Raw genomic sequence first — 25,584 nt, forward strand, 5'->3', positions numbered from 1 at the left:
AAGAGGTGGTGTTTTCCTTACAACATTTTGCACAGGGAGGGTCAAAGTTTCATTCTAGGCATCTGGAAATTAAGGGAAAATAGAAAATTAACCCAGACTTTCCTTTCCTCCTGTTTGGGTAAAAGGGGGTGGGTAAAAACAACAACTGTATATAGGTCATGTTTAACAATAGATCAACTAGTCAGATGGTTGTGAAGTCAGAAACGTGAAGGCTTGAAACTGCAAGAGAGAAAAAGGGAATGAAACAATTTAAGAGGCCTGGAACCCTGGAAGATGTTGGTGGGCACAGTTAGGCATTGCAAGAGTAAGGAACCAGGAGAGGACTGTGAAGAAGCTTAGAAGTGGAATGAAACCTTCACAATCCTTTAAATCTAGTTCAACATTACAAGAAGAATAAAGTATTACAGTGGCTTGTGCTTACAAGAGTCCAGACTAATTCAAAGAAAATAACAATCATGGGTGACAGACAAGAAGATACTGTAGTAGAGGCAGACATAAAGGGATTGAGCTAGAATGAAGACATTTTGCTCCCGCAGGCATCCAGGGGTTGGAGAAGGCTTGAAGAGAGATGTAGAGTGGCCAAGTGAGTGTTAAACCTGTAATGCTAAACTGTTTGGGAATCTGAACTATTTAGTAATAGGAAAGACATTTCCTGAAGGGTTTTAGCTCTAGTTCAGAGGTAGATTAATGATAGTGCTGGAGAGAAAGGGACATTAATTGCTAGTTAATGCATGTATGGAATGGTTATGAGGGATATCATTGTAGGCTTCCTGCCACAAATAGGCAGGGAGGTCACAAGGGACATTTGGCCAATTAGAATTCAGAGTCAGGTGACCAAAGTGCCCCTCGTGGAGAAATGTGGTGATGTTTCTCCAAAAATACAGATTTAGATTTAGTCCAATTACCAATGGAGGATTCTTTTACTGACCTCAAGGTCAGTAAGAGTATATACTTGATTTAGATATAGCAAAATTGCCAGGGGCTAAGCTTGTAAGCTTGTTTACAGTTTTGCCACTCTAGCACGTGTGTATATACAGCAATAACTCAGGACACGAGCACATGGAAGCTATAATAATTTTTTTAGTCTTCAAAGGAACCACAAGTGTCTCTTTTTGTCCATAGATTCCATTTATTTCAATCTAAGTGTAAATGCAGGTTTGTTTTTCATCAAATGAATCACAGCAGCTGCTTCAATTTTTATTTCAATCGCTATAAGTGCAAGATGCAGTTATTTGGACTGACGGAATATGTGCAGAGTCTACGAACACCTTTCAAATGTTTGAAAGCTGCACATCAAGAACATGAAGTCAGACTCAAGATCAAAGAGAACTTCCCAAGGCAGGCAAGTGAATGAGGTAATCAGGTCATACTGTATTTTAAGTCAGGCTGGCGGAAAAGCACAGCAAGTCTGATAAGCAGATCACTGATGGTATTAAGAGATACAAATAGGAAAGAAATAACAGAAAGGTTGTCATGTTGTAAATGTGAACCAGAGAATCTCCCAGAAATTAAAAAGAAGAAACAAAAGAACAAGTTTTAGAGAAGCTGTTATTATTTCAGAAGCAGAGCCAGGAACCCTTGATCTTGCAGTGGCTCAATGGCAAACAGAAGAGTACTGTATTTTTTCCCTATACAAAACATAAATTGGTGTACAGTAGTTCATTCTTCTAAGTCATTCCTTCATATAAAAATGTATCAAAAGAGAACCTGCAGGAGTTAAGAAGTGAGTAGAGGGCAAGATAAAAATGCAGTTTTCAAATGAATAAAACAATGGAGACTCTGTAGACAAAATATTTGACAGACTAATGATCTATAGGGTGGAAGGCAATAAGGTTAGATGGCTAATTTGGTTGGCATAATTATTGCCTCATCATCATCATCAATTCAATTTCTTACCTACCCTTAAGGTCCCAGGACCTTAGAACTAAGTACAAATCAGAGTAGGCTTGAGATCGCTTTTAGCCTGAGATCTTTCTTTCATTCTGAAAGAATGGTGAGGTTTTTCAATAATCAGCTGCAGAAACTGCAAAAATACAAACTGATAAGCCAATCTTTTATTGGACATTGAGTGTATGGGGTGATAAAATACAGGAAGATTATGATTTTGTCCCAGGCCTTTGTCACCTCAACTCACTATTTTGTTCAGATATTATTCTTTTCAAAACCTAGCTTGTCCCCCCCCCCCCCCCGATTTAATGTTATAAATACTGAAAAATGATAATAAATGTGATTTGATACAAGGCCCGTTGTAGCACTTCCATTCATATTTTTGTAGTGCTTTATATCAACTCTGATGCAATGACCCTAAACAAACTTATTTACAAAGAGCAATACAGCTTCTTTTTCTAGATAACTAACTTTAGGATTGGGGTGTAAGATGCTCACACTATTAATAGTATGCATAAAATTATAGTAAAAAGTACTTAGGTCACAAAGTGATTTCAAACATGACTTCTATACAGAAAAATCTCAGCTGCTGGGGTGAAGAGATTTCAGTCTCTCGCACCTGTGCCATAGATTCCATTTGCTTTTATTAGATGCAATCTATTACTCAATTTATATATTAAGACAGCATTGTTCTGGCTACAACCCAAACAGACAGGTGGCAGCAAGTCTTTGCAGCCATTTTCAAATGACACCCACATACTAGGTTGCAGGGTTTTGAACCTTGGCACGGGTTTAGTCAGATTTAGGGGCACAATCTTAACCTTTTACACACACACACACGCTTTGCTGCATCTACAGCCATGACAGAAATTAGGGGATGAACGATTGGGCTTCATCACTGTGACAACTCCAGGCTAGGGCAGTAATTGAACCCAATGCCATCATACGAAAACTGAGGGCAGTTTGAGATCCAGTGGGTCCTAGCCTGGCTCAGTCGTACCCTCCAAACACCATTTTGGGGTTTTCTGCTGACTCCTGTAAGCATGGATACAACCATGTTGGCGACACTTTTGTCACTCCATTGACAGCACCTGGTGGGAGGCCACCTCAGTTGGAGAGCTTGGAGAAATGGACCCTTTGGTCTAATCCTCACACACTCCAGTCCATTTTAAGGCATTATGCAGCAGTTTATCCTTATCCATACTTTTCCTGATATACATATGGCACGTTCTTCTGCACGCTCTTTCTGTGCATATTCATTTTGTTTCAATGCCAAGAAACAATCCACAAGTATAAAAGGTTAGAAAACTGACACAAAATTTAATTTGAAGAAATTGATTAATCCCTTAAATAAACCTTAAAATTTACACAGACGTGATTAAGATTTTAAAACTTTGCAACAGTATTAAAGAACACACAAAATTAAAATGTTATGTAAACTTAAGTAACAAGAGCCTCCTTAATAATTTTTTTAAAAATACAATATATTACATGTTTGGTACTTGCAATGTGCCAGTACTTATTTAGTATGTTTCTATACAAATAACGAACAAGAGCTTTCTTATTCCACACAACTATGAAGTCAGACATTTAATGGAATTGTTCCAAATTGCTTCTTTAAGTGGTGTTTTTACAGACAATGGTGTGTGTCCTTACATATATATATATTCAAGCATGAAGAAGTCATCATTATGATCAAGTATTATTTCCAGAGTACACATTTATAATACCAGAAATAAGTGTTTCAATCATATCTGTTTGGGGGAAGAGTTCAACAATATTTTATACCAACTCAAAATTTATCTTCTGTTGAAACACCATGTTCTCTTTGTGGAATTGCCAGTGTTGCTTGAGATATTCTATCTGATTCATGAAATGATGAACAAAACTCAGCTGACTCGCATGATGCTTGGAAGTCATGACAATTATCCAGAATGCTGGACGTAACAGGAACAGTGGCCTGAATGGAAGAGAAAATTAAATTATTTGCAAGTGATGAGACTGAAACAACTAAAATGTATTTTGGAACCCTGTTTGGGGCTTTCTAATACTGTAACTAAGCAGAAGAAGCAGGAACAATGGAGAAGGAAACAAGAAGCAGGTGAAAAGGACACTGTTGGTAAGTCTTACTAATTATCCTCTCTTAGCATGCTCTATTAATGCTTTTGGTCCACTGGTCCATTTGTAAATACGGAGAGGTTTGCCAATATAACAGCCAATTTCACAATGTTGTATTAGGCATCCCTTCTGTAATTTTCTAGACCTTTCGCACAATGGTACTGCTCTTTTAACAGAGTCTGCATTTTTAACAGTTTTAACCAAGTAAATTTCTACAAGCACAGATATGCAAAGATAAAACATCATATTATACTGAAATTTTTGTTGCTACTGAAAACCCACTTTTCCGACATCTGTATCCAAAGCTGTTAATGTCTTGCAGATCCTGTTGTTGCTAATAAAGAGTTACCGTATTTTTCGCACGATTGGACGCACCGGACCATAGGACGCACCTAGTTTTTTGGGGGGGAAATAAAGGAAAAATTTTCCCCCTTTATTTCCCCCCCAAAAGCAGGTCAGGGAAACCGAACCAGGTCGAGGAACAGCGGGATAGTGGCGCTGCGCCTCCCTGCTGTCCCCCAAGCTTGTGGGGCTGGCCGATGTCTGTCTGGCGGGCGGGGAGCTCTGCTTCAGGGCGCCCCACCCGCCAGGCAGCAGGCTGCTATCCGCAGCGTGGGGAGCCCTGTGGGGAACTCCTGCAAGGCTCCCCACTCTGCGGATGTATGCCTGGCGCGAGGGGCGCTCTGCTTCAGGGCGCCCCACCCGCCAGGCAGCAGGCTGCTATCCGCAGCGTGGGGAGCCTTGTCGGGAACTCCTGCAAGCCTCCCCACTCTGCGGATGTCTGCCTGGCGCGAGGGGCGCTCTGCTTCAGGGCGCCCCACCCGCCAGGCAGCAGGCTGCTATCCGCAGCGTGGGGAGCCTTGTCGGGAACTCCTGCAAGGCTCCCCACTCTGCGGATGTCTGCCTGGCGTGAGGGGCGCTCTGCTTCAGGGCGCCCCACCCGCCAGGCAGCAGGCTGCTATCCGCAGCGTGGGGAGCCTTGTCGGGAACTCCTGCAAGGCTCCCCACTCTGCGGATGTCTGCCTGGCGTGAGGGGCGCTCTGCTTCAGGGCGCCCCACCCGCCAGGCAGCAGGCTGCTATCCGCAGCGTGGGGAGCCTTGTCGGGAACTCCTGCAAGCCTCCCCACTCTGCGGATGTCTGCCTGGCGCGAGGGGTGCTCTGCTTCAGGGCGCCCCACCCGCCAGGCAGCAGGCTGCTATCCGCAGCGTGGGGAGCCTTGTCGGGAACTCCTGCAAGGCTCCCCACTCTGCGGATGTATGCCTGGCGCGAGGGGCGCTCTGCTTCAGGGCGCCCCACCCGCCAGGCAGCAGGCTGCTATCCGCAGCGTGGGGAGCCCTGTGGGGAATTCCTGCAAGGCTCCCCATGCTGCGGATGTGTTCCCGAAGCGCCTGGAGCTCTGCTTTCAGGGCGCCTGGCGCTCCGGGAAGCAGGCTGAGCGGAGCGCTAATCCCGAAGCCCCAAGCTTCGGGATTAGCGCGGCGCTTCGCTAGCCCTGGGAGAGCCACGCAACGTCGCGGGGCTCTCCCAGGGCTAGCGAGACCTTGCCGGCACCCAGAAGCTTGGGGCGCGCTGAACTCCGCGCGCCCCAAGCTTCGGGATTAGCGCGGCGCTTCGCTAGCCCTGGGAGAGCCACGCGACGTCGCGGGGCTCTCCCAGGGCTAGCGAGACCTTGCCGGCACCCAGAAGCTTGGGGCGCGCTGAGCTCCACGCGCCCCAAGCTTCGGGATTAGCGCGGCGCTTCGCTAGCCCTGGGAGAGCCACGCAACGTCGCGGGGCTCTCCCAGGGCTAGCGAGACCTTGCCGGCACCCAGAAGCTTGGGGCGCGCTGTGCTCCGCACGCCCCAAGCTTCTGGATTAGCGCAGCGGTTCGCTAGCCGTGGGAGAGCTGGGTCTCCCACGGCTAGCGGATAGCTTCCTGAAGCCTGGAGAGCGAGAGGGGTCGGTGCGCACCGACCCCTCTCACTCTCCAGGCTTCAGCGAAAGCCTGCATTCGCTCCATAGGACGCACACACATTTTCCCTTGCTTTTTGGGAGGGAAAAAGTGCGTCCTATGGTGCGAAAAATACGGTAACTCCAAATTGCTGGGTGTGGTTTCCTGCTGGCTTGCTCCTGTTACTAAATCATGTACAATGCCCCATTGCTTATGAGCGACTGTACACTCTGGCAAGAATATGTGTTAATAACCCATCAGTCTTATTTGAAACAGACTATTATTTAAAAGCTCTCTTACCTGCTGTAAAGAAGCTGCTGAAACTGATTTACCATTTAACTCATCACCGTACGGTGGTAAAACATTCTGCATTGCTTTCTCCTGTTTGAAGCCTACACTTTCTGAAACCAAACTAGCATGTTCTGCTCCTTGACAAACTGGGCCAGATCTAAGTACTTGATTTGCAGACATTTGTAGATTGGCTGGAATCAGTCCCAAGTGTTGTAGTGTAAAGTTCATAACTGAAGCGCTTGGGGCTTGGATCGAGTCAGCCTGGTCTGAAGTCACAGCAGTGCCATTCACCACGGGGACAGTAGCTACAGAAGATGCGGGTAGCTTTAGGTTCACAGGTGCTATATGAAAAGCAGGGAAATTAATGGCAGTAAATTCAGACGTCACTGGAATAGCACCTATGAGAAGGAGAAAGAAAGAATAAACCGTCACAAATGACAATACTTCTGAGTCAAGGAGCACAGGCCAATGTTTGGCAGGCGTGGACACCAAGTCCAGCCAAACACCAGGAGCTTGGTCACAGCAGGCTTCAGATGAATGCAATTAAGCCTTGGCATAGAATATTAATGCACAAACTATCACATTATAAGAAACTCTGAAAAGGTCCTGCAACAACAAAATGACTCACCTAGAACATTGGTTTAAATACATTCAGTAACTGAAAAAACAACCACCCCTCAAGATCAGAACATGGAACATATGTAGAATGTGGATGTTTGTTTTAATTGGTTTTTTCCTTTTTTGTTGATTTTATGTTTTGAATGATTTGCTGTGTTGTTTTTATGGATTGTTACTGATTTTATTGTTTTATTCACTTTGTAAACTGCTTTGAGGTTTGTTTTTTTAAAACAAAAAATCCAGCGGCATATCAATTTTATGAAATAAGCAAACAAAAAGAAGTGTTTGAAGGAAATGAGAGCTATAGGAGGCAATAAGAACATTTATTTGATGAATTGTTAAATGGATAACAAAAATGTTAGCTTTTATCTGTAGTTTTGTAAGCCCTCTGTAAATGAGTTCAGAACTGTTAATACATATTGTATTAAATCCATCTTCTTCAGATCACAGAAAGTGGAACCATGTGGGACAAGCCACCATTGCAAAAGCTGAATGAGGAGGGCACAGGCCTCAGGCATGCAATAGCTGTAGTTAAATTTCCCACCTAAAGTCCTTCATCAATAGCTGACAGGAGTCATCAGATATAAACAAGTCTGGAATACTTTAGAGGCACAGTTAATGAATACACACCAGCAATAGGAGAACTATAAGACTTCTGCTCTGCTGCACACATCTCAGCTTTCTCCTTGTTAGAAAAAATGGTCTCATTACCAAGCTTGGTACAGTGAGGAAGAGGTATAAGGTATCCTGAAGGAAACCAAGTCTAAAGAACAAGGGGAAATGTACTGTTTATATTCACAACAATAATCAACACAAATTTCATAGATTTAGCCCAGGTACTGCACTGTTCCTAAACAAGAAAGGGCCAAAATAGATATGACATGGCAGAACAATGACTGGATCTCTTGACGTCTTGTTTAACAATTAAAGCAGCCACTGGGACTGAAGGAAAACAATAAGAGAACTTAGCCATGCCATTTCTAAGATGGAAAACCACCCCTCTCCGCAAAGCAACTGTTACCTATGGGTGGGTTGGGTGGGGTTCTTCAACATTGGATCTCCAAATGATGAGGTTGGACTACCAGACCAATTGCTGGCTAAGATGGGAGTTGTAGCCCAATATTTGGAACCCCAAGTTTGATATTGCACTTGTCCAATACTGCAATAGATAATAATAACTTTGTAGGAGGGAGAAGATCGTAAACAACCACCACACCGATGCAATTTTGGACCACCTCACGCTCAATTCATGGCACACTTCTATGTTTTCCTTCTTCCTCTTTTTCCACGCCACATTAAAATTGAAGACCTTATGTATATGAAGCAAAAGGCATCCATGAATAATGATGAAAATTAAACATATTTGGGGTGGGTTGAGATAAATACAACATTCAACTTTTAAGAAAAATGCAACTATGTGTTTGTGCTCTACAAGCATGCAGAATGCATGATTCTTTTTCATTCCGATCTCTTAAAAAAATTTTTAATAATAAAATATTTTAAAAGACCATTACTTTTCACCCTGGATTCTTATAAAGGATAATTTTAATATGGGCAACTTACTGATATATTATCAGTGTTGCTGGACAGTATGACATGTCCATTATTGCATTCTACAATTCTGCCCACGGATCGCACAAAATATGTGCTTTGTCCAAATAGCGAGGGCGAGGGTCTGTCTGAAATGCAATACAGTAAATTGCAGCAGCAGTCCTTAACTAAAATATAAAAGGAAAGAGGGGGAATTGTCCATGGGCTGAAGCTGCCTATCAGATACTACATTGGTCCTGAATGTGATCTAAATTTCTTTCTTTTTTTGTAAAGATGGAGCATAAAATGCCTACTTTAAGACATTCAGTGCTCCTTTCAGAAGAGCAAAGATATAGGACAAATGTGCTTAAGGGGAAGTATACCTTGTGTGTAGCGATTGCAAATGTTGTGGGCATCTCCTGCATTGTGGTGACGTTGTCGGGTTCCAAAAATTCTCCTTGCCTCTGCTGGTTAGGTTGACCCTCCAAGTGTTGATCTGTTTTTTCAGATTTACTTTGTTTCACAGCTGATGAAGTTAAGGTTTCCTGATCAAGACGCGAAGCTATGGGACATTGGGATTTTTTGCTCTCAACAGATGCTCCCTGGGGTGGGGGGTGGGGGAAATGCAAAATAACCAAAGGCTAATTTAGAGGGGGATACACACACACATATGGATATTATTTATTTATTTCAACAATTTATATACTGTTTAATTACAATAGTCTCTAAGCAGCTTACAAGTAACTCAGTACAGCAACAACAAACCAGTTAAAAGTATAATATCAGAATTCAGTTAAAATGCCTTTTGGAATAAACAAAAAATTCAGTAGGTGATGGAAGTTCAATAAAAGGGCAGTTTGACCTCAACTGGAAGGGAGTCCCATACAATTGGGCCCACAATGCTGAATGTGCGACTCCTGGTAGATACAAACCATGGGAGACCACTAACAAGTGACTCCCCTTCAGACCTCAGTGATTGGGCAGGGATATAATGAACCAGGTGGTCCTTGAGAGCCAAGTTGTTAAGGGCCTTGCAAGTTAAAACAAGAATCTGGAGACTGGCCTTGGAGCATGCAGGTAGCCAGTGCTACTGGAGTTATGTGCTGGTGATAGTCTCTCCCCAACGGCACTACAGTCAGAGCGTTCTGTAACGGGTGAAGCCTCCAGACTAGGCCCAAGTGCAGCCCTACATAAAACACATTGCAATAACTGAGTCTTGAGGCTACTAAGGCATGGTTCAAGACTATTCCTGTCCAAGAATCACTGTCATTGGCATATTGGCTGTACATGGTAATATATACCCCTCCCCAACGAGGCTACCTAAGCTTTCAGTGACAAAGTTGGATCGGGGAGCAGCCCCAAATCTATTCTTTCAGAGTGAGTGAAACCCCATCCAGAATAGGCAGGCAGGCAGGCAGACACAGACACAGACACAGACACAGACACAGACACACACAGAGCGCGAGAGAGAGCGCATATGTCTGAATGAGTAATATTAAAGGTGCCTTCTCCCTTCTTGTTCTCCTTCTTCTCCCGCATTCTGCATGTCAACTCCATCCTCCAACACAATTCCTATTTTTCCCTTTTCCCAAGTTGAGGCTGGACTTTCCTCACCCTCTATTGCACTCCTGGAAAAGCAGCTCTAAGCACAACTGAGAGATATCCAGTTCCCAGAATTCTGTATCTATATCAAACCAGATTCTTTGAAACAAGCAACTGGCTGTCATCACTCAGAAAAACAGGAATACAGTACAGAGTAAAAAATAAATAAATGGAGAAACACAGTGCCTTGAAAACATAACTATAAAAAGCAACTGATTGGGGCTATTGAAATTCCCAGGTCTCTACACACGAGACACTAGTCAGATTCAAGATATTCTTTACCTTAGCAAAGCTGGTGAAATGTGCCTCTACAAAAGGTGTCATCCTTATGTAACCCTTACTAACAGAGGTCTATTTCATCTTTCTTTAGTCATGTTGTCACTTACTTGTTACTAAGGAGTTTTCTACCCCCTCATATTACTTGTCAATCCTGCCTACAGCAACTCCCTGTTCTAGACCTCACCAACACCCCGCCCACAAAATTAGTATAAAAATCCTGGCTACTGCCACCAAGCACCAATAATACAGAAGAATACCAAGCTTAAAATCAGTAAAAGTAACAAGACAGAGGGAAAGTAAAAATAGGTTATGAAATTTAAACAAAAGCAGAAAAGGCAGAACTAGCTTGGTCCAAGAGACTCAAGGAGGAGTGGGAAAAGGAATAGGGAATAGCTGATGAACCTGACTAAAGTGCAAAAGGAAAAGAGAGAAGTACAAACATACTCTAGTACAGTACTTTGCTTTATCATCAAAGTGCACACAGTAAATACATTTGATATTGTTTCCAGAACATTTGATCAGGGCTAGGAAAATAGGAAACAACCCTAATGCAGCAGCTGGTTCTGTGGGCAGATGCCCCAATTTTAAAAAAGGATTTCCTCCGCTCTTAATGCCTTCTGCATTCATTTCAGCTGAGGAATGTGATCTACTTGTGTACTGCTTCGTGCTCACTGATGTTCCATCTCAATGACTGAAGACTTCTGGACACACACCTTTGGATCAACTTCTTATTAAAAAAAAGCAGCTCAATATATGGGTCACAAGAGCTCTGCATTTAGCAAGCCAGTCACTAAGGAGGGCAGTTTTTGCAGCAACAGATAATCTGCAATTACTGATTTGTCAGATAGAAAATAATAGGCTTGTTCCAAAACTTAGTGCACTCTGTAATATGTGTCCCACCATTCTGCAGCACCTAGGGCACAAATTCCCAAAGCATACTTTAGCCTATTTTCTGTAAAGGGTGAAAGAAGTATGAATTACCTCTCCACGCACCCTCCCCCGGCAGGAGAAGATGCTACATCGTGTTAGTGTGTGTGGCAGCAGTTCTGAATATATCTGCCAGCTGGAAGCCAGTGCTCTTTTTCTAGAAAAAGAGGTGCTCACCACAAACGTCTCCCTTGTTCTCTTAGAATGGCAACGGCACCCACCTGAGAGGTACTGGAACTGAGTTCTGGTGAGTTCCTGCTGAAAAGAAGCCCTGCCCAGAGCTGTAACTCATCCAAAAACACAAGACAGCTTCTTCTGAGGCTGGGTAACTGCTGTCCTTCTATATAGGGAGTAACTGGATGCTCCAATACCACAAAAGCAAAGCTACCTGGAAGTTAAAAGGGAGCCTGAGCAGATGGCCTCCTCCATAAGGTTAGGGTTGCCATAGTACAAAAAGTGAAAATCCGGACACAAAAGTTGTTGGGCCAAAGTTGTCGAGTTTTTCCTTAGCTTTGCCAAAGGTTGTTAAGCCTCTCTGGCAAAAGTGCAAAAAAAGTTTTTGAGCTATTTTGAAGGGAAATCGACAAAAACAACACAGGTTGCCATATGTCCAGACACTGCTTCTGACTGCAGTATTCCAGGTATGTCTGGATATATGGCAACCCTACATTAGGTGGGCTTGCAATAGGGATGAATGGGGAGGAGGAAATGAATTTGGCACCTTGGGTGTTGGCAAGAAATTTTTCAGCTGTTGTTGTTTTAAAAAATAAAACTACTGTATTTCTTAAGCTGTTTTCTTTCTCTGCTCCTAAGGCTTTGTGTAGAAAGAGAGTGGAGGTCAGGCGGTCAGAAGGGGAGCTCTACTGATAGTGTGGCTACCTGTGGCACAGCTGAGATTTGAAAAAGCTGCCGCTGCCCCTGCCACTGCTAAAGGTAGACCCTGTGCATGAACCTGACTCACAGGAACCCTTAACTATTGAATTGCTTTTCCACAGCGACCAATTAGAGACCCCTATCCCATGCATTTCATGCCTCAGCCGCCCATTTAGTATTTGGAAAGAGTGTGCACTTTAATACAGCTTACCAGTAGCACATCATGCAGCGCCACTTCTTCACTCGCATATTTTTTCATTGGACTGCCCTCCATTCTACGTCTCTTAAGACGTCTCTCAGGCACCACATCATCCTTTGTACCTTCTTGCTCCTTCGCCAGCCAGAGGTCCTGGCCTTTAGCACAGGAAGCACTTCCTTCTCCATTGCTGCCACTGTCTTCAATAAATATTTGACCGGGGGCTACTTGGGAACTGGGCTCCGTGGGAGACTTACTTCCAGCCACATTAGCACAGTGGACAGGCCGCACCGTGAAACTTGGATTGTATGCTGTCACTAGCTGTGTTTGGGAAGGGTGCAGATATAATGCATAGGGCACATTGGGATGGAGAGGTAGCATTGCTGGAGGTACCGAGTTGTGGATCAGAGGTAGGATCTCAGTCTGAGAAGGTAACAAGAATGGTTTAGGCTTCAAACGAGTTTTGGGTGGCAGACCTAGAGGGGATGGCAAAGTAGAATGCTCCAATTTCATTTTTCTCTTCTTGAAATCCCTAAGAAAAGAAATCCACAGCATTAAAATCCTTGCATCCAAAATGGCTCTGCCAAAGCAATACAGTAGAATTGGCTCCTCTTATTTAGAAAAGAAAGCACTGCCAAACATTAAGTCATGCTCTTCTTACACCATTAATTTTAGTCCTGTTGTTGAGGAGCAGTGTTAGTAAGTGTGATATGCTGCTGGAGGATTCACCTAGCTAGGAAATTTTGCTTTCAATAGGCAGGCTTTGTATGCATCTCTTTTACGAACGTACCTTGACTGTTCATCCAGCTGCTGTTTGCATATTGTTGCAAGTTGAGCCATCTTGCTTGGAAAGCTTGGTGGAATTTGACCTTTGGGAGAAGAGATAAATAAAGAGATTTCACTAAAACCGTACTGTTTGCATAGCTTGAGGATGAGCAATTCATGGCCTTCCAGAGTCCGTCACTGGAAGGACACCACCTTATGGTACTGCTCATAAGGTGTTGTACATGGTTAGTCTTGTGGCCTGGATTTGGCCACACACAGAGCCATTGACACAGTGGGACAAGTCCATAGGATTACATGAAGCTGTCATATTAACAGCATTTTGATCCGACACAGCATCTCCAAGGACTCAAGGTTTTTCAGCGCCTTGCTATTCAAAGTCATCAGCTGGAAATGCCATGGATGGAGCCTACTACACTTCAAAGCTTCAAAATGGAATCTGTGACTGCACCTAACACCATTACCCATTAGTCTTTCCAACCTGAGTATAGCACATAGCTTCCACTTTGTATAAGTCTAGCCAAACTTAGTAAGGCTGCTCAGGAGCAGACAACTCAAGAGATTGCAAGATCTCTTGGGGTTTGTTTGTTTTTCTGCGCTAAGGCATTAAGCAGAACCATTTACCATTTCAATAGCATCTCCGGAATAACACTGAATAGAGTTTACATTTCAACTACGTACTTGCATTTTTCTTGACGGGGCTGCTTGGAGCAGATCTAATTTTCCTCTGATTGCTTTGCGCACCCTTTGCCAATTTCATTAAAGATGGGTGCCGTATGAAGCCTTGCTTGCTTCTTGTAGGGAAGAGGTTCTTGGAACAATGCTCTTTGGAAGACTTCCCTTCCGCAGGATGAGACGAAGCAGTCGCAGTGGGTGTAGATACAGGCTGCGCAGCTATAAATCAATCACGCACAAAATTGTTATTAAGCGTTTGTTTTGGCAGAACTATTGGGAAATGATCACATCTACATATAAGTGAAAAATGCCTTTCACACAAAGCCTTCTTTGGTTGGTAGCAGCAAGGAGCAGTGAATAAGAAAGCTTCACCATTACAATGACAGGTGGCGACCATTTTAGGTGAGTCCAATTGACATGCAACCACTGACATGTAACCACCGACATGCGGATCCTTTTGGACCCCAGAAGAGGGAGGAATAGTGGCATAATGGGGCACACTTACACACATTCTGCCAATGCATGTTTTGACCTGGAACAAAACCCCTGCGGAAACAGGGAATTGCCTGCAATTCTAGAGTACAGAAGTAACAGTCCACCTACCCAGAATCTCTGAAAAAACATCTGGTCCTGTCCATTTAAATGCTGGTTTGCGACCCTTCTCTTCTGTAACGTGAACCTTCCTGATGAGCTCAAGGCTACTGAGAACATTTGCAATATCATACAGCCTTCGAATTTTAGCTGAAATAAGTTAAAAAGAATAATGAAAATGCAGTACTACTACATCACCAATAAGCAGAGGTTCAGTACTATGAAAACATCAGCCTTCTTCTCCTATTCGTCCAAATGGTGCTTTAAACTTACAAAACAAAAGCAACAGGGTCATTTATGTTCCAAGGATCCACAACACAGGAGTACACAAATAGGTTAGTTAAATTTTGGTCCCTTGGTCAAGCCATATGCTCAATATTTTTAAATGAGCTTCTATGTGGATGACAAAAGGGTGGGTTTAGGAAACTGTGGAAAATTAAATTTGGTAGGAGTCCAAAGAACTGTGTCCCCACTGAAGGACATTCTCAACAGACACCTTGCTTTGTTAGATGGAGGCTGGATGAGAAAAGAGTAATCTTTCCCACATCCACAAGCTTTAACTTAGCTGCAGATTGCTATCTCATCTGAACACAGAACTGTAGAGAAGAGGAGTTTGGATTTGATATCCTGCTTTATCACTACCCTAAGGAGTCTCAAAGCGGCTAACATTCTCCTTCCCCTTCCTTCCCCACAACAAACACTCTGTGAGGTGAGTGAGGCTGAGAGACTTCAGAGAAGTGTGACTAGCCCAAGGTCACCCAGCAGCTGCATGTGGAGGAACGGGGAATCGAACCCAGTTCACCAGATTACGAGTCCACCACTCTTAACCACTACACCACACTGGCTCTATGGTAGCTATAGTTAAACCACTGCAGGCCATTGGCTTGTTTCAGACAAGAGATGAGGAACCTGCGGCCCTCCGCTGTTGGACCACTCTTTATCCCTGACCATTTGGCCAATGTTACACATTCCTGTTTCAAACTAACCATAGTTGACATAAGGCACCGCTTATCAGTTTGTATAACACAACAAACTGCAGTTAACTGAGTGGAAGTGAAGGCTTCCAAATTCTTCCTGGCTGTGCAGGAGGATAGGAGCAGGTAGAGGAGGCTGGGCTCATTCATGACTTGCTTAGCCAGTTAAGCAATGACAGCCTGTCCACGAATTATGAGGAGGCCAACATCATATACTGGTCGGGTTCAGGAGTCACTATCTAGGTCCAATCAACCAGTTTACTGAACCGAAAGAAGGTGTGTGCTTGTGCATTCAATCCTACTTTTGTGTGCCTGGCTTGTTAGATACCCTGGTTCTTAAACCACAGCCTCCCAGTATGGACATCATAGGAAACTGTGATTTAAGAAATCATGATACCTTCGAGGGGAGGAGTGAGGAGGGAACATGGGGACACATTATTTGAGTTTATTCTAATAAATCAGTTTCATGGGCCAACACTGGGCCAAACCTAGCCATTAAGAGCTAATGTCTAAACCCACCTGAGAACATTTGTACTAAGGGCATACTAAGTTGCAAAACACCTACATTTTCAGCATGCTATCTTAATTTTTTCATATTTTTAATCTTGTATTGATGGGCTACAAGAAAGTGTTTAAATATGTAAAAATTAAGACACTTCGGCCAAGCACAGTATAGAGAAGATATGTAAATTGCCATTTCTGCCACTTACTTTTAAACTTGCTTTTATCCAAATACTCAACATGGTCTTCGCCAATCAAAATTTTAGCAGCGACTTCAAGATTCACAACTTGGGGGGTTGAAACAAGAAACAGCATCACAAATTTCTGACTCATCACCCGTAAAGACTTGTCTTTACGACTGTTTACTGAAGCTGTACGGAGAGATAACCATGGCAGAATATAATCCAAGTCATGAGAGCTTTGAAATCATTGTTCCTAACTTGCCTAGGCTTCAGGTTCTCCCCCTCCCCCCAATAAATGTTTCCATGCAGATTCCATTTATTTATTTAAAGGATTTATATGCTGTCTTTCTAAAGAAAAAATGATTTGCTGCCCAGTCAGGTTACTATACAAGCCAATCATAAGGGGAGTTAAAAACAAATTAATCCAACTAATTAATTAAACATTGCCCCAGATGCAAGCATTTAGAACCAACCAAATTCAAATCGTAGAAGATACTGGCATGCCAAAACTAGAAAGCAAAGATGTACCTGCTCGAAACTCCATCCCAGGAAGTTCCACAAAGCAGATGTCTGTATGGTCATTTGGCCTAACATGCTTTGCCATCAACTGAATCTTCTGGTCATCCCCTTCAGGCTCTTCTTCATATTGTCTTCTTTTAATCAGCTCAACTTGCTGACTATAGTTGTTCTCCTCAGCCACTTTTTTCAAAATCTGCAGTGTTTTCTTAAGATTATGACGCCCATGCCAAGAATACCTGTTTTTGGCAAGTCGGCTCACCATGTGAAGACTTTCTAGTACATTCATTATGTCGTAGATGCGCCTGCGTTCAACATCTGTAAGAAGGGCAATTTTTAAAAAAATTATTTTCCACCTGCTTTTTAATCCTGTCACATTCTGGAAGGTGGGTAGACCCTCATGATTATATCTTCATTCCCCATGAAAACTGGAAGACTGAAAAACTGAAGACTATGCTCTTTCCACATAGTCTGCCTCGCTATAACATGCCCGTTCCAAATTCCTGGTTGCTGTAAGGAGCTGTAAGGTTGCTGTAAGGACCTGTATGATGACCTCCAGCTGGCAGTCCAGCTGCCTCCATATCTGGGCAGGGATAGCCTAAATTCTGTTTTCTATGCCCTTGTAACCTCTAGGTTAGATAACTGCAATATATGGGGCTGCCTCTGAAGACTGTTTGGAAACTTCAGTCAGTGCAGAATTCAATGGCTAGGTTGCTCACTGGAGCAAGATGGTTTGAGCATGTAACACCAGCTCTGGACTGACTGCCAATTACTTTCCAGGCCCAATTCAAATTGTTGGTTTTGATCTGTAACTTTCCAGGCCCAATTGTTGGTTTTGACCTATAAAGCCTTGAATGGCTCAGGACCGCAATACCTCAAGGACCGCCTTTCTCCATATGAACCAACCCAGACCTTGCACTCATCAGCAGAGGCCCTTCTCCGTCCATGAGAGGTCCAGAGGGAAGCAACACAAGAATGGGCCTTTTCTGCAGTGGCTCCCCAGTTGTGGAATGCTTTCCCCAGGGAGGCTCGCCTGGCACCTTCGTTATATATCTTTAGGCACCAGGCAAAAACATTTTCCTTCTCCCAGGCCTTGGGCTGCTTAAACAATCTGTGGCTTTTAAAATGTGATGGGGGTATTTGGGGTGGGTGGGGAGGGTATCATGTTATGTGTCTTGTCAAAATACATTATAAAATCTGCCCTTTGATCTTTGGATGAAGGACAGTATATAAATTTAGTAAATAAATAAAAATGGTAGTTATTAATGTAATAACCTATTAGTATCAGCTACAGTGAAGGTATAAGGATAATAGCTGTCAACTTTTCCCTTTTCTTGCAAGGAATCCTATTCGGAATAAGGGAATTTCCCTTTAAAAAAGGGAAACGTTTACAGCTATGATAAGGATACTGAACCACATTATAAAGTTGTTTATAAGAATTCACTTATCATTTTGAACAGCGTGAAGTGAGTTTTGCTTTTTCCAGTAATAAACACTGGATCTTAGTCCCAAACTTACTAAGCTCTTCTGCTACTTCATCAAGGCAAATTTCATTGTTCTTAGAGATGTCGGGATAACTAGGATAGCGAGCTAAAAATTTGTGACAAAGCAACCCTAGACTTTTCTCTTTACGGCTGGGTTGAGATTTTTCATATTCGTCTCCTGAGAAATGGTCCTGTGGAAAGAAAACAATGCAGAAACACCAATTGGTAACGCCTTACACGAAAAATATTAAGATTTGACAGATTTAGTAACAGCATTTCTGGCCAATGTGCGATGCCAAGTGCCTTCTTGGTGACAGCTGGTGAGCCTCAAAATAATAGAGTTACCCTGAAGCGTCTGCTATGCACACACTATAATCTCTAAAAATAACTAACACTCCAGATTTGAGGTCTAGCACAAAATACTGAAACAAACCAAAGCTGAGCTACTTTTCAAGTGCATACTTAAGCTTTGAGTACAGCGCTCAATAATATTTATAGCGATAAGAAAAAGAAAAAAAATTACCTCAGGGATTTCATTTCTGCTGTCTGACAATCTTTTTTCCTGTTCTCGATTTCTAATCTCGGGACTAGCTGCGCTGATTAGCATTTTCAGGTTAGCTGTCGGTGTCCATGGGTCTCCAGGAGAGATTTCATTAGGCTTGGGTGGCGTTGTCAGATGGCCAGAAGCAGGAGGCGGCTTCTCTGCCAAAAGCCAGCTGGAGGTCGCTGCCTGTTTCAGAGGAGTTTTCATTGTGCTTTCATGTGGTTCAAAAGACCAATTTTCCTGAGCCAAAAAGAAATGAAACTGTGTGACTCGAGATCAGCAATGCCAGGCATAAAAGCAATATGAAAACAAAGCTGTTTTTAATCAATAAACAAACCAATGTTGAAATCAATCAAGTGCCTGTTGTCAAAACAGTAGTCTGCAATGTTTTCAGACCTGGGACCCACCTTTAGCCCAAACATGTAAAGGACACATTCCTTTAAATTTTGCCATGTATTTTTATGGTGGTAGTTGTGACCCATCTTAGATCAGGCTGCAGTATACCACCAGTTGAAAACCAACGTGTCAAAACTTTCACCTGTTCAGTTCCTAGGGGATTTTATCAGACTTCCTATGTATTTCAGTCAGTCTTGATTGTTTTGCTTTAGGGCAGAAATACATGCTGCAGTAAAAGAAGGCTGCAGCCAAACCCTTATCCCGCATAATGTGTACAACTTACTTGTGTTTTGATATACAACATCATGCATTTCTACATAACTGAATGTTGGGGACAAAAAAATGGATGGCGTCAAAACACAAATTAGTTTTTTTGTCTATTTTATATTTGCTAACAAAGCGAAAAGTGTAAACAAGTTCCTGATAAAGGGAGAAAAAATAGCTGAATAACATAACAGCAGGCCTGTGGATAAAATCAAGCGCCTATCTAAACCAGCATTCTCTTCTCACAGTGGCTTTTTCCAGGAGACTCATTTAACTAGTGAACATGAAAATTATATGAAGAAAACTTAAGTCAGGAATAACATTTTTTGGCCAGCTAATTTCAAAGTCAAAGGAGTGGCCATTTTTAATGCTGATAAAATACAATGAGTTAAATTGATGGGGTTTTGTTTCTACCCATTGCTGGGTCCAGAACTTCCTTTGATAATAGCTTTACTAGTGACTTGTCTCCATACAGATGCAGAGAACAAAATGACTGAATGTTAGCGAAGGTAACTAATCTTCAGGTCCAGTTCTTTATCAAGACTGAAGTAAAACCTGAAGTTAAACCAAACAACAAACAGAAGATGCCAAGCATAGTGATGGCTGCTCATATGTAATTTGCAATTCTTAACTGTTTATTTTAGAGCTGTGTCAGCCACAGCCCATTGAGCAGGAACCTCTTGCTATGCAGTAGATAAAGTGCGAGATAGGTTACCTTGTTTTCAGCATTCATTTTGCCACTGCAAGCTTTTCTCTTATTCATATTCGTTTGAATTAAACAGAATAAGGGCTTTGTTGGTTGGGCAACCTTTACAGCATTCTTTGAGAAGAAGAAAAATGGAAAATTAGTTTATGTATATGCACTTAACAAAACAAAAAACAAAAAACAGAATACCGGTAGATGGAAGTCTGTGATGGTACAGTGACCAGTATTGGACTTAGGATTTAGAAAACAGAGTTCAAGTCCACACTGAGCCAGTTAGCTTTCTAGGTGACCTCAGGACGCTCTCTAAGCCTAGCCTACCTCACAGGTTGTTGTGGCGAAAAAATGGGGAGGGGGCGAGCCATGTATGTCACCTTAATCTCCATGGAGGAAAGGTGGGGTGATGATGACATCATTTTACCAGAGATGCTGAAACAAATCTGATGTGGGAATACTGGTGCAAGACCTCTAGAATGAGAACTCTGGCCATTCATTCAGATGACAAATGTGCCACCCAGCAGTAAGCACCTGTATTCAGAAGGCCAACTGAGTTTAGGTGGACTTTCTCCACAGGCAGCATGCTTAGGATTGCAGGGTTGTAAAAAGATTTCCCAACTCCAATTGTTAAGAATGTGTCTACATGAGTCTTATTCTCACAGATTGCTAAATTTGTCTTCCTATGGTCACATGTCTTTACACGATGGAGACTGGTGCAATTTGGTGAAGTATGTGTCTAGCTTAGCACTAGTTTTGTTTAATCCTGTTTCAGGTTTCTTGCTTCAGTCAAGTTGGTGATTGTGAAGTTGCCAAATCAGCATTATAACATAAAAACAATAAAGAAAAATAATAAAGGCTGATAATCAGAAACTGCGACATGAGATTTCTGTCCAAACTGGTTGTAGGAAGGTCTGTACCAACCTTCACAAATCTGGTGCAGCCAAGATGTGTTGGACTACAACTTCCAGCAGCCCCCGCTGTCATTCAGGCAGGAACAGATAGGCGTTGTAACCCAAAACATCTAGGGTGCACCAGACTGGCAAACACTGGTCAATATCTGTTTAACAAGGTGCAGCAGGCTGTTCCCACCATTTACTGGCAGAATGGATAACCACAGATTACACAACATGGTAGGAAGCACATCACCACCTTCTTGCAGCCACAGCAGATTGACTCCAAGGCTGCCAGTCTGCACATATCTTTAGTGTTTTGATGACTGCAGTGTATGTCATTCAGAATACAACCCACCCCCTAATCCCGTTCAAAGGTGAACATTCCTTCTCTGGAAAACATATCAAGGACTGCCACTTGTTCATCAAGCTGAGTGGCTTTCTTTTCCCTGTCCCAGCAATTCCCAGACATTTTTTTAAAGTACTGTGGAGCAAAGGTACATGTTTTGTGGGGCACCTGTGTTGTGAAATACATAATTATATATATATATTAAACTTGCAGGCCTGTGATATTATGAAATAAAGCACCAGTACTTTAAAAGAAACAGCATTGGATAGTTGTGTCTGTTGAAAGGGAAAACGGCACCATTTCACTTTCTCTGAAATACATTTACATATACATATATATATTTATGCAGCAATGATATTCTCCACAGTGGTACAGCAGCTATCATGGTTGTTGGAGGAACTGAATCTGGCCAGTGTGCCCTGTGCTACCTCCAAGGTCCAATTCATTGCTATTTGTTACAAATCACAGAAGCAGAAGCCAGTTGTAGCAAAAACGAAGCAAAGAGCCCCAAGATACCATAAAAATGTACAAAGCTTATCACACTTTCACAGGATAGAGGCTCCTTAATCAGATACCACCAAAGAATGGTGCATCTGTCAAAGTACAAGGCAATCAGATTTGAGTTTAATATCGTCAAGGTTACTGACTTCAGCAAGCACGGTTTAACCATTACGCAGCACTTTTTAAAATAAATAAATAAAAAGGATCCCGCTGCTACAACCCAAACCTTATTGTCAACACCCCCCAAAACGCCCACCATTTAAAAATCACCTTTTTCCGGGCTACTTTCTCAAGCACGCCCCCCAGGTCTCTTCTGCCTTCTGCTACAGCTCCTTCTCTGCCAGTCACTCACCCCCCCCCTTCCTCCTCCACTTCAACCTTCCCCTCCTTCCAGCCCCGGGATTCCACCCGCGCTCTTTCGTTCGGGATAAGCTCCTCCCACCCTTCGGGCGCATGGCGCCTCTGATTGGCTCTTGATGGGAGCGGGGCGGAGACCTCTGCTGATCCAGTTTAAATCGTTTGGCGCCACCAACCCCGCGAGCTGAAGAATCCCCGCCCCGCCCTCACCTTCCTTTTTTGTGTGTGTGTGAGTTCCCCCCCTCACCTTCCGTCCCCGCTTAGGGGGAATCTCGGGCGCGGCGGGGCGGTCGCCGTTCAGACGAAACGCGCGCCATTCCCTCTATCGCTAGGCTGAAAGCTGCTGGTCCGCCCGTGTCAGCGATTTGAATTTGGCCCGCGGAGGGAGGAGAAGGTGGGCGTGGAAAGGAGCGCGGAGGAGGCGAGCCCCCTCAGCCAATTGGAGCGCGGAGGCTCTTGCGCCCCAGCCAATCGGCGATGTTTCTCGGTTAGGGAAAGCGGGTGGGGTTGGCGCGCGCGGGGGGGGGGGGTGAAGTTGGGCGCTCACTCGGAGGAGTTTGGCGCGAGAAGTTGGGGAACCGGAGGCTGGGGGGCGGGCTTTCTCCGGCTTAGCGCTCAGGGTCCCCTGGAGACCCCTAAATTTAGGGAGGTGAGGGTTCAGTCCTGAGGTCTGTGAATGAATGCCATTGTCTCTGAGCATGTGCAGAGTACCACCTTTCCCCTCGAGCTGGTCTTTCCGCAGCACGGCTCTCGGCATCTTCTTTTCACAGGGTTGGTAGGGTTTGCCTTGGCACGGCCTCTGGGGCGGGAACGCCTCAGTTGCATTTCAGGCAGATGCTCAGCAGGTAAAGCTTTCCCTTTTGTCCTCGCTGTATTTCCAAAGCGGGTAAGCTGCATTTGTTTAATATAAGGTTGGTGTAATTATTCGTGCTGCTTTGGAAGGTACAGGAGCTTTGCAAGTGGAGAGAAACAAGAGATGGCAACCACTGCAGAGAGATCTCTGAACAAAGTATGCAAACTAATCAGCCTTGTGTCCTTTCAGGCCTCTGTTTACACAATAGTTGAGCAGAATGTCTGGATCAGACAATGGACACTTACACTTTGTTTTGAATCCCTAACCTTGGGCTAATCATCACGTTCTATAAACCTATCTCAGCTTTGTTAGGGGGAGAAAATGAGTTAACCATCTTGTACTCTGGCCTCCTCTCTGGAGAATGATATACAGAGGTGGAGAGGAACAGGGTGTATAGTGGGTGGGTGGCTGCCTGCCTATCAACCCAAGCTTTTTCTGGTCCCCCACCTTGCATGGTGGAGTCACTTTGATTTAGAACAAAAACTGTCCATATTGTCTGGGAAATCTTGTAATAAATGCACTGTGTTTATTGGGAAAAAATCAAAACAGCAGCAAAACTTTATGCAGATACTGTAGTAGAAAGAAAACTCATTTCATAACATGAAACCACATAAATATTATTGTTGTTGTTTAGTCGTGTCCGACTCTTCGTGACCCCATGGACCAGAGCACGCCAGGCACTCCTGTCTTCTAAATATTAATACAAAGTGATAAATTTGTATTGTGATGGCTTCATTTCTCTCCAGATGTTTTCAGAAGAGGAGGAAAACAATGAGAAAGGTATTGGAATACAGTGTTCTTTTTTCACAGATTGGAAAAACAAGTTGGGCCACAGTCATAACTTTCAAATTGTTGTGACGCTGACTTCTCTGAGAGTGAAACAGAGAACTACCCTACCCATAAAGTTTTAGCAGCCAGGAATAAACTGCAAAGCTTTAGGAGATTACAGCGTACTACTATCTAGTTCCAGATGTACAACCCAGTCACTCTGGATCCTTGCATATTGCAGATTTCAAGACGTTCTTGAATTTTTAAACCACCACAATCCAAAAATCTTAAATCTGTAGGCCGAACCAGCCTAATACGTTTTGCTGTCTGAGACAGAGGACAAGATGGCACCCCCAGCCATTTTATGTACAGAAACCAGCCGGACTGGTAGCTGCATCTTAGTTCAACACTGCCGATGGGACATCACTTCTCGCTCAGCATTTACTGCCTGAGGCAGCTACCTCACACGGCCCAACAGTACAGCTGACCCAGCTGTCAGGATTTCCTGCTATACCTAATAGGATGAACTGGCCTTCATTATTTTGGAGAAAACGGCATTGACTATAGACATGACATCAATTTAAGTTGTGTTTCTTGGAAATTAATGCTCGCTGTAAGACAATTTGGATTTCTGTGCAGAAGATTCTAGGTTCAATCTCTGATATTCCCACATATAGGACTGGACAAAATTCCTGTCTGGAACCATGAGAAAGACTGCCAGTAAATGTGCATAGAGTTGCAGCCTAACAGCCCCGTTGTGTTCAATAGAGCTTATTACCACGCTGTAGATACAATGACTATGAATAGTTGCAATCTTCAGTTTCTGAAGTATTCCCAGTTTTGGGCAGCTATCTTGGGAATCACAACTGGTCAAACAAATCTTGCAAACACGTTTATTATTTCCACAGAGTTTGCTGCCAAGCTTTGTATCAGCCTTGATATTTGTGTCTCATTCCTAAAGATACATGTAGGTAACAAAATCTTTCCTCCGAAAAGATTTCCTCCCTGAAACAGGTTGGCTTACCCACAGGCAAAACAGTTACTGGAAATTTTCACCAAGAAACCTGTTCATCTTGAATAAACTGATCTGGTTTTTAAGGTGGACTCAGCCAAGATAGACATTTTACCTCTCCCTTGCAAGCTCTCATTGTCCATTGGAAAGTTTTTAGCATTTTACCAACTGGGTTATTTTATCAACAAAGTGTGGCAATAATTCTTTACTTAAAAAATTGTGCTCTTTTTGGAGATAATTATTGTTTTGTGTAGAGATAGATTGATTATGTACAATTAAGAAACTGGACATTTCTGCAATACTTTAAACTTAATAAAACTTCTGTTGTAGTATAAAAATACAACGTACCATGCAATTTGCTGCCCTTGAGTTTAGATTGTGACAATCTGTGTGGTGTGTAGTGTGATCCTGTTAATTGTAGCCTTAAAGACAGAGAGGTGTGGTAGGAGCAGACTTTTAAATTGACAGTTCTAGCTTTTAGAATTTTTGTGTGTGTGTTTAGTGGAAAAGGCCAATATTAAGATTGCCGTTACACCATTAAACAGTACTCAGATATATGAATTATGTACAGGAGTGGACATTTTTTTTAAAAAAAATATATTTTATTAAGGATTTTCTTGTTTTACATTTGACGCATCTGTTTTGATTTGATCTACTGCCAAGGCAGTGGATCAACATTGCTATGCAGGGTTCAGTTTGGATCATGAGCTCGCTTTAATTCCACCCTGTGAACTGAGAAAAGGGCTCCCCTGTTGGTGTTACAGTGTGCGTTATTGTGTGCATCTGTGTTTAATGTATTATGTTTCTGGTGTGTGTCTGTGTGAAGTCTGGCCTCACCTGCTACTGAAATGCAGCCCCCAAGAACTTTCCAATCCAGGTAATCAGGCTCTCAGACTCATAAAAGTTCCCTGCTCCTGCATTATGGGAAGAGAAGGCATGACAGGTGCAGGCTTGGGGAGTGACTCACTATGTGTCAGTTTATAAGATGCTGA

General features: G+C 43.1%; 1 protein-coding gene across 4 annotated transcripts; it reads right to left on the reverse strand.

Annotated features, from left to right (window-relative positions):
- Nucleotides 1-3,182: 3,182 nt before the first annotated feature.
- Nucleotides 3,183-22,351, reverse strand: E2F8 (E2F transcription factor 8). Of its 4 annotated transcripts, none has more exons than XM_077929510.1 (14): nt 22,207-22,351; nt 19,878-19,982; nt 18,482-18,742; nt 17,993-18,149; nt 16,487-16,792; nt 15,986-16,147; nt 14,314-14,451; nt 13,717-13,929; nt 13,043-13,121; nt 12,268-12,784; nt 8,759-8,977; nt 7,476-7,608; nt 6,237-6,625; nt 3,183-3,847 (listed from the first exon to the last, which is right to left on the reverse strand). In XM_077929510.1, the coding sequence occupies exons 2-14, from the start codon at nt 19,923-19,925 to the stop codon at nt 3,680-3,682; spliced, it is 2,790 nt and encodes a 929-aa protein (XP_077785636.1). In that variant the 5' UTR covers nt 19,926-19,982; nt 22,207-22,351; the 3' UTR covers nt 3,183-3,679. The 4 variants fall into 4 exon arrangements, with proteins under 4 accessions (XP_077785636.1, XP_077785637.1, XP_077785632.1 ...); XM_077929511.1 differs by lacking the exon at nt 22,207-22,351 and adding an exon at nt 21,873-21,992 and having other exon boundaries at nt 15,986-16,063; XM_077929506.1 differs by lacking the exon at nt 22,207-22,351 and adding an exon at nt 21,873-21,992.
- Nucleotides 22,352-25,584: the final 3,233 nt, after the last annotated feature.

This window comes from Podarcis muralis, chromosome 1, assembly GCF_964188315.1.
Source record: "Podarcis muralis chromosome 1, rPodMur119.hap1.1, whole genome shotgun sequence".
NCBI lineage: Eukaryota > Metazoa > Chordata > Lepidosauria > Squamata > Lacertidae > Podarcis > Podarcis muralis.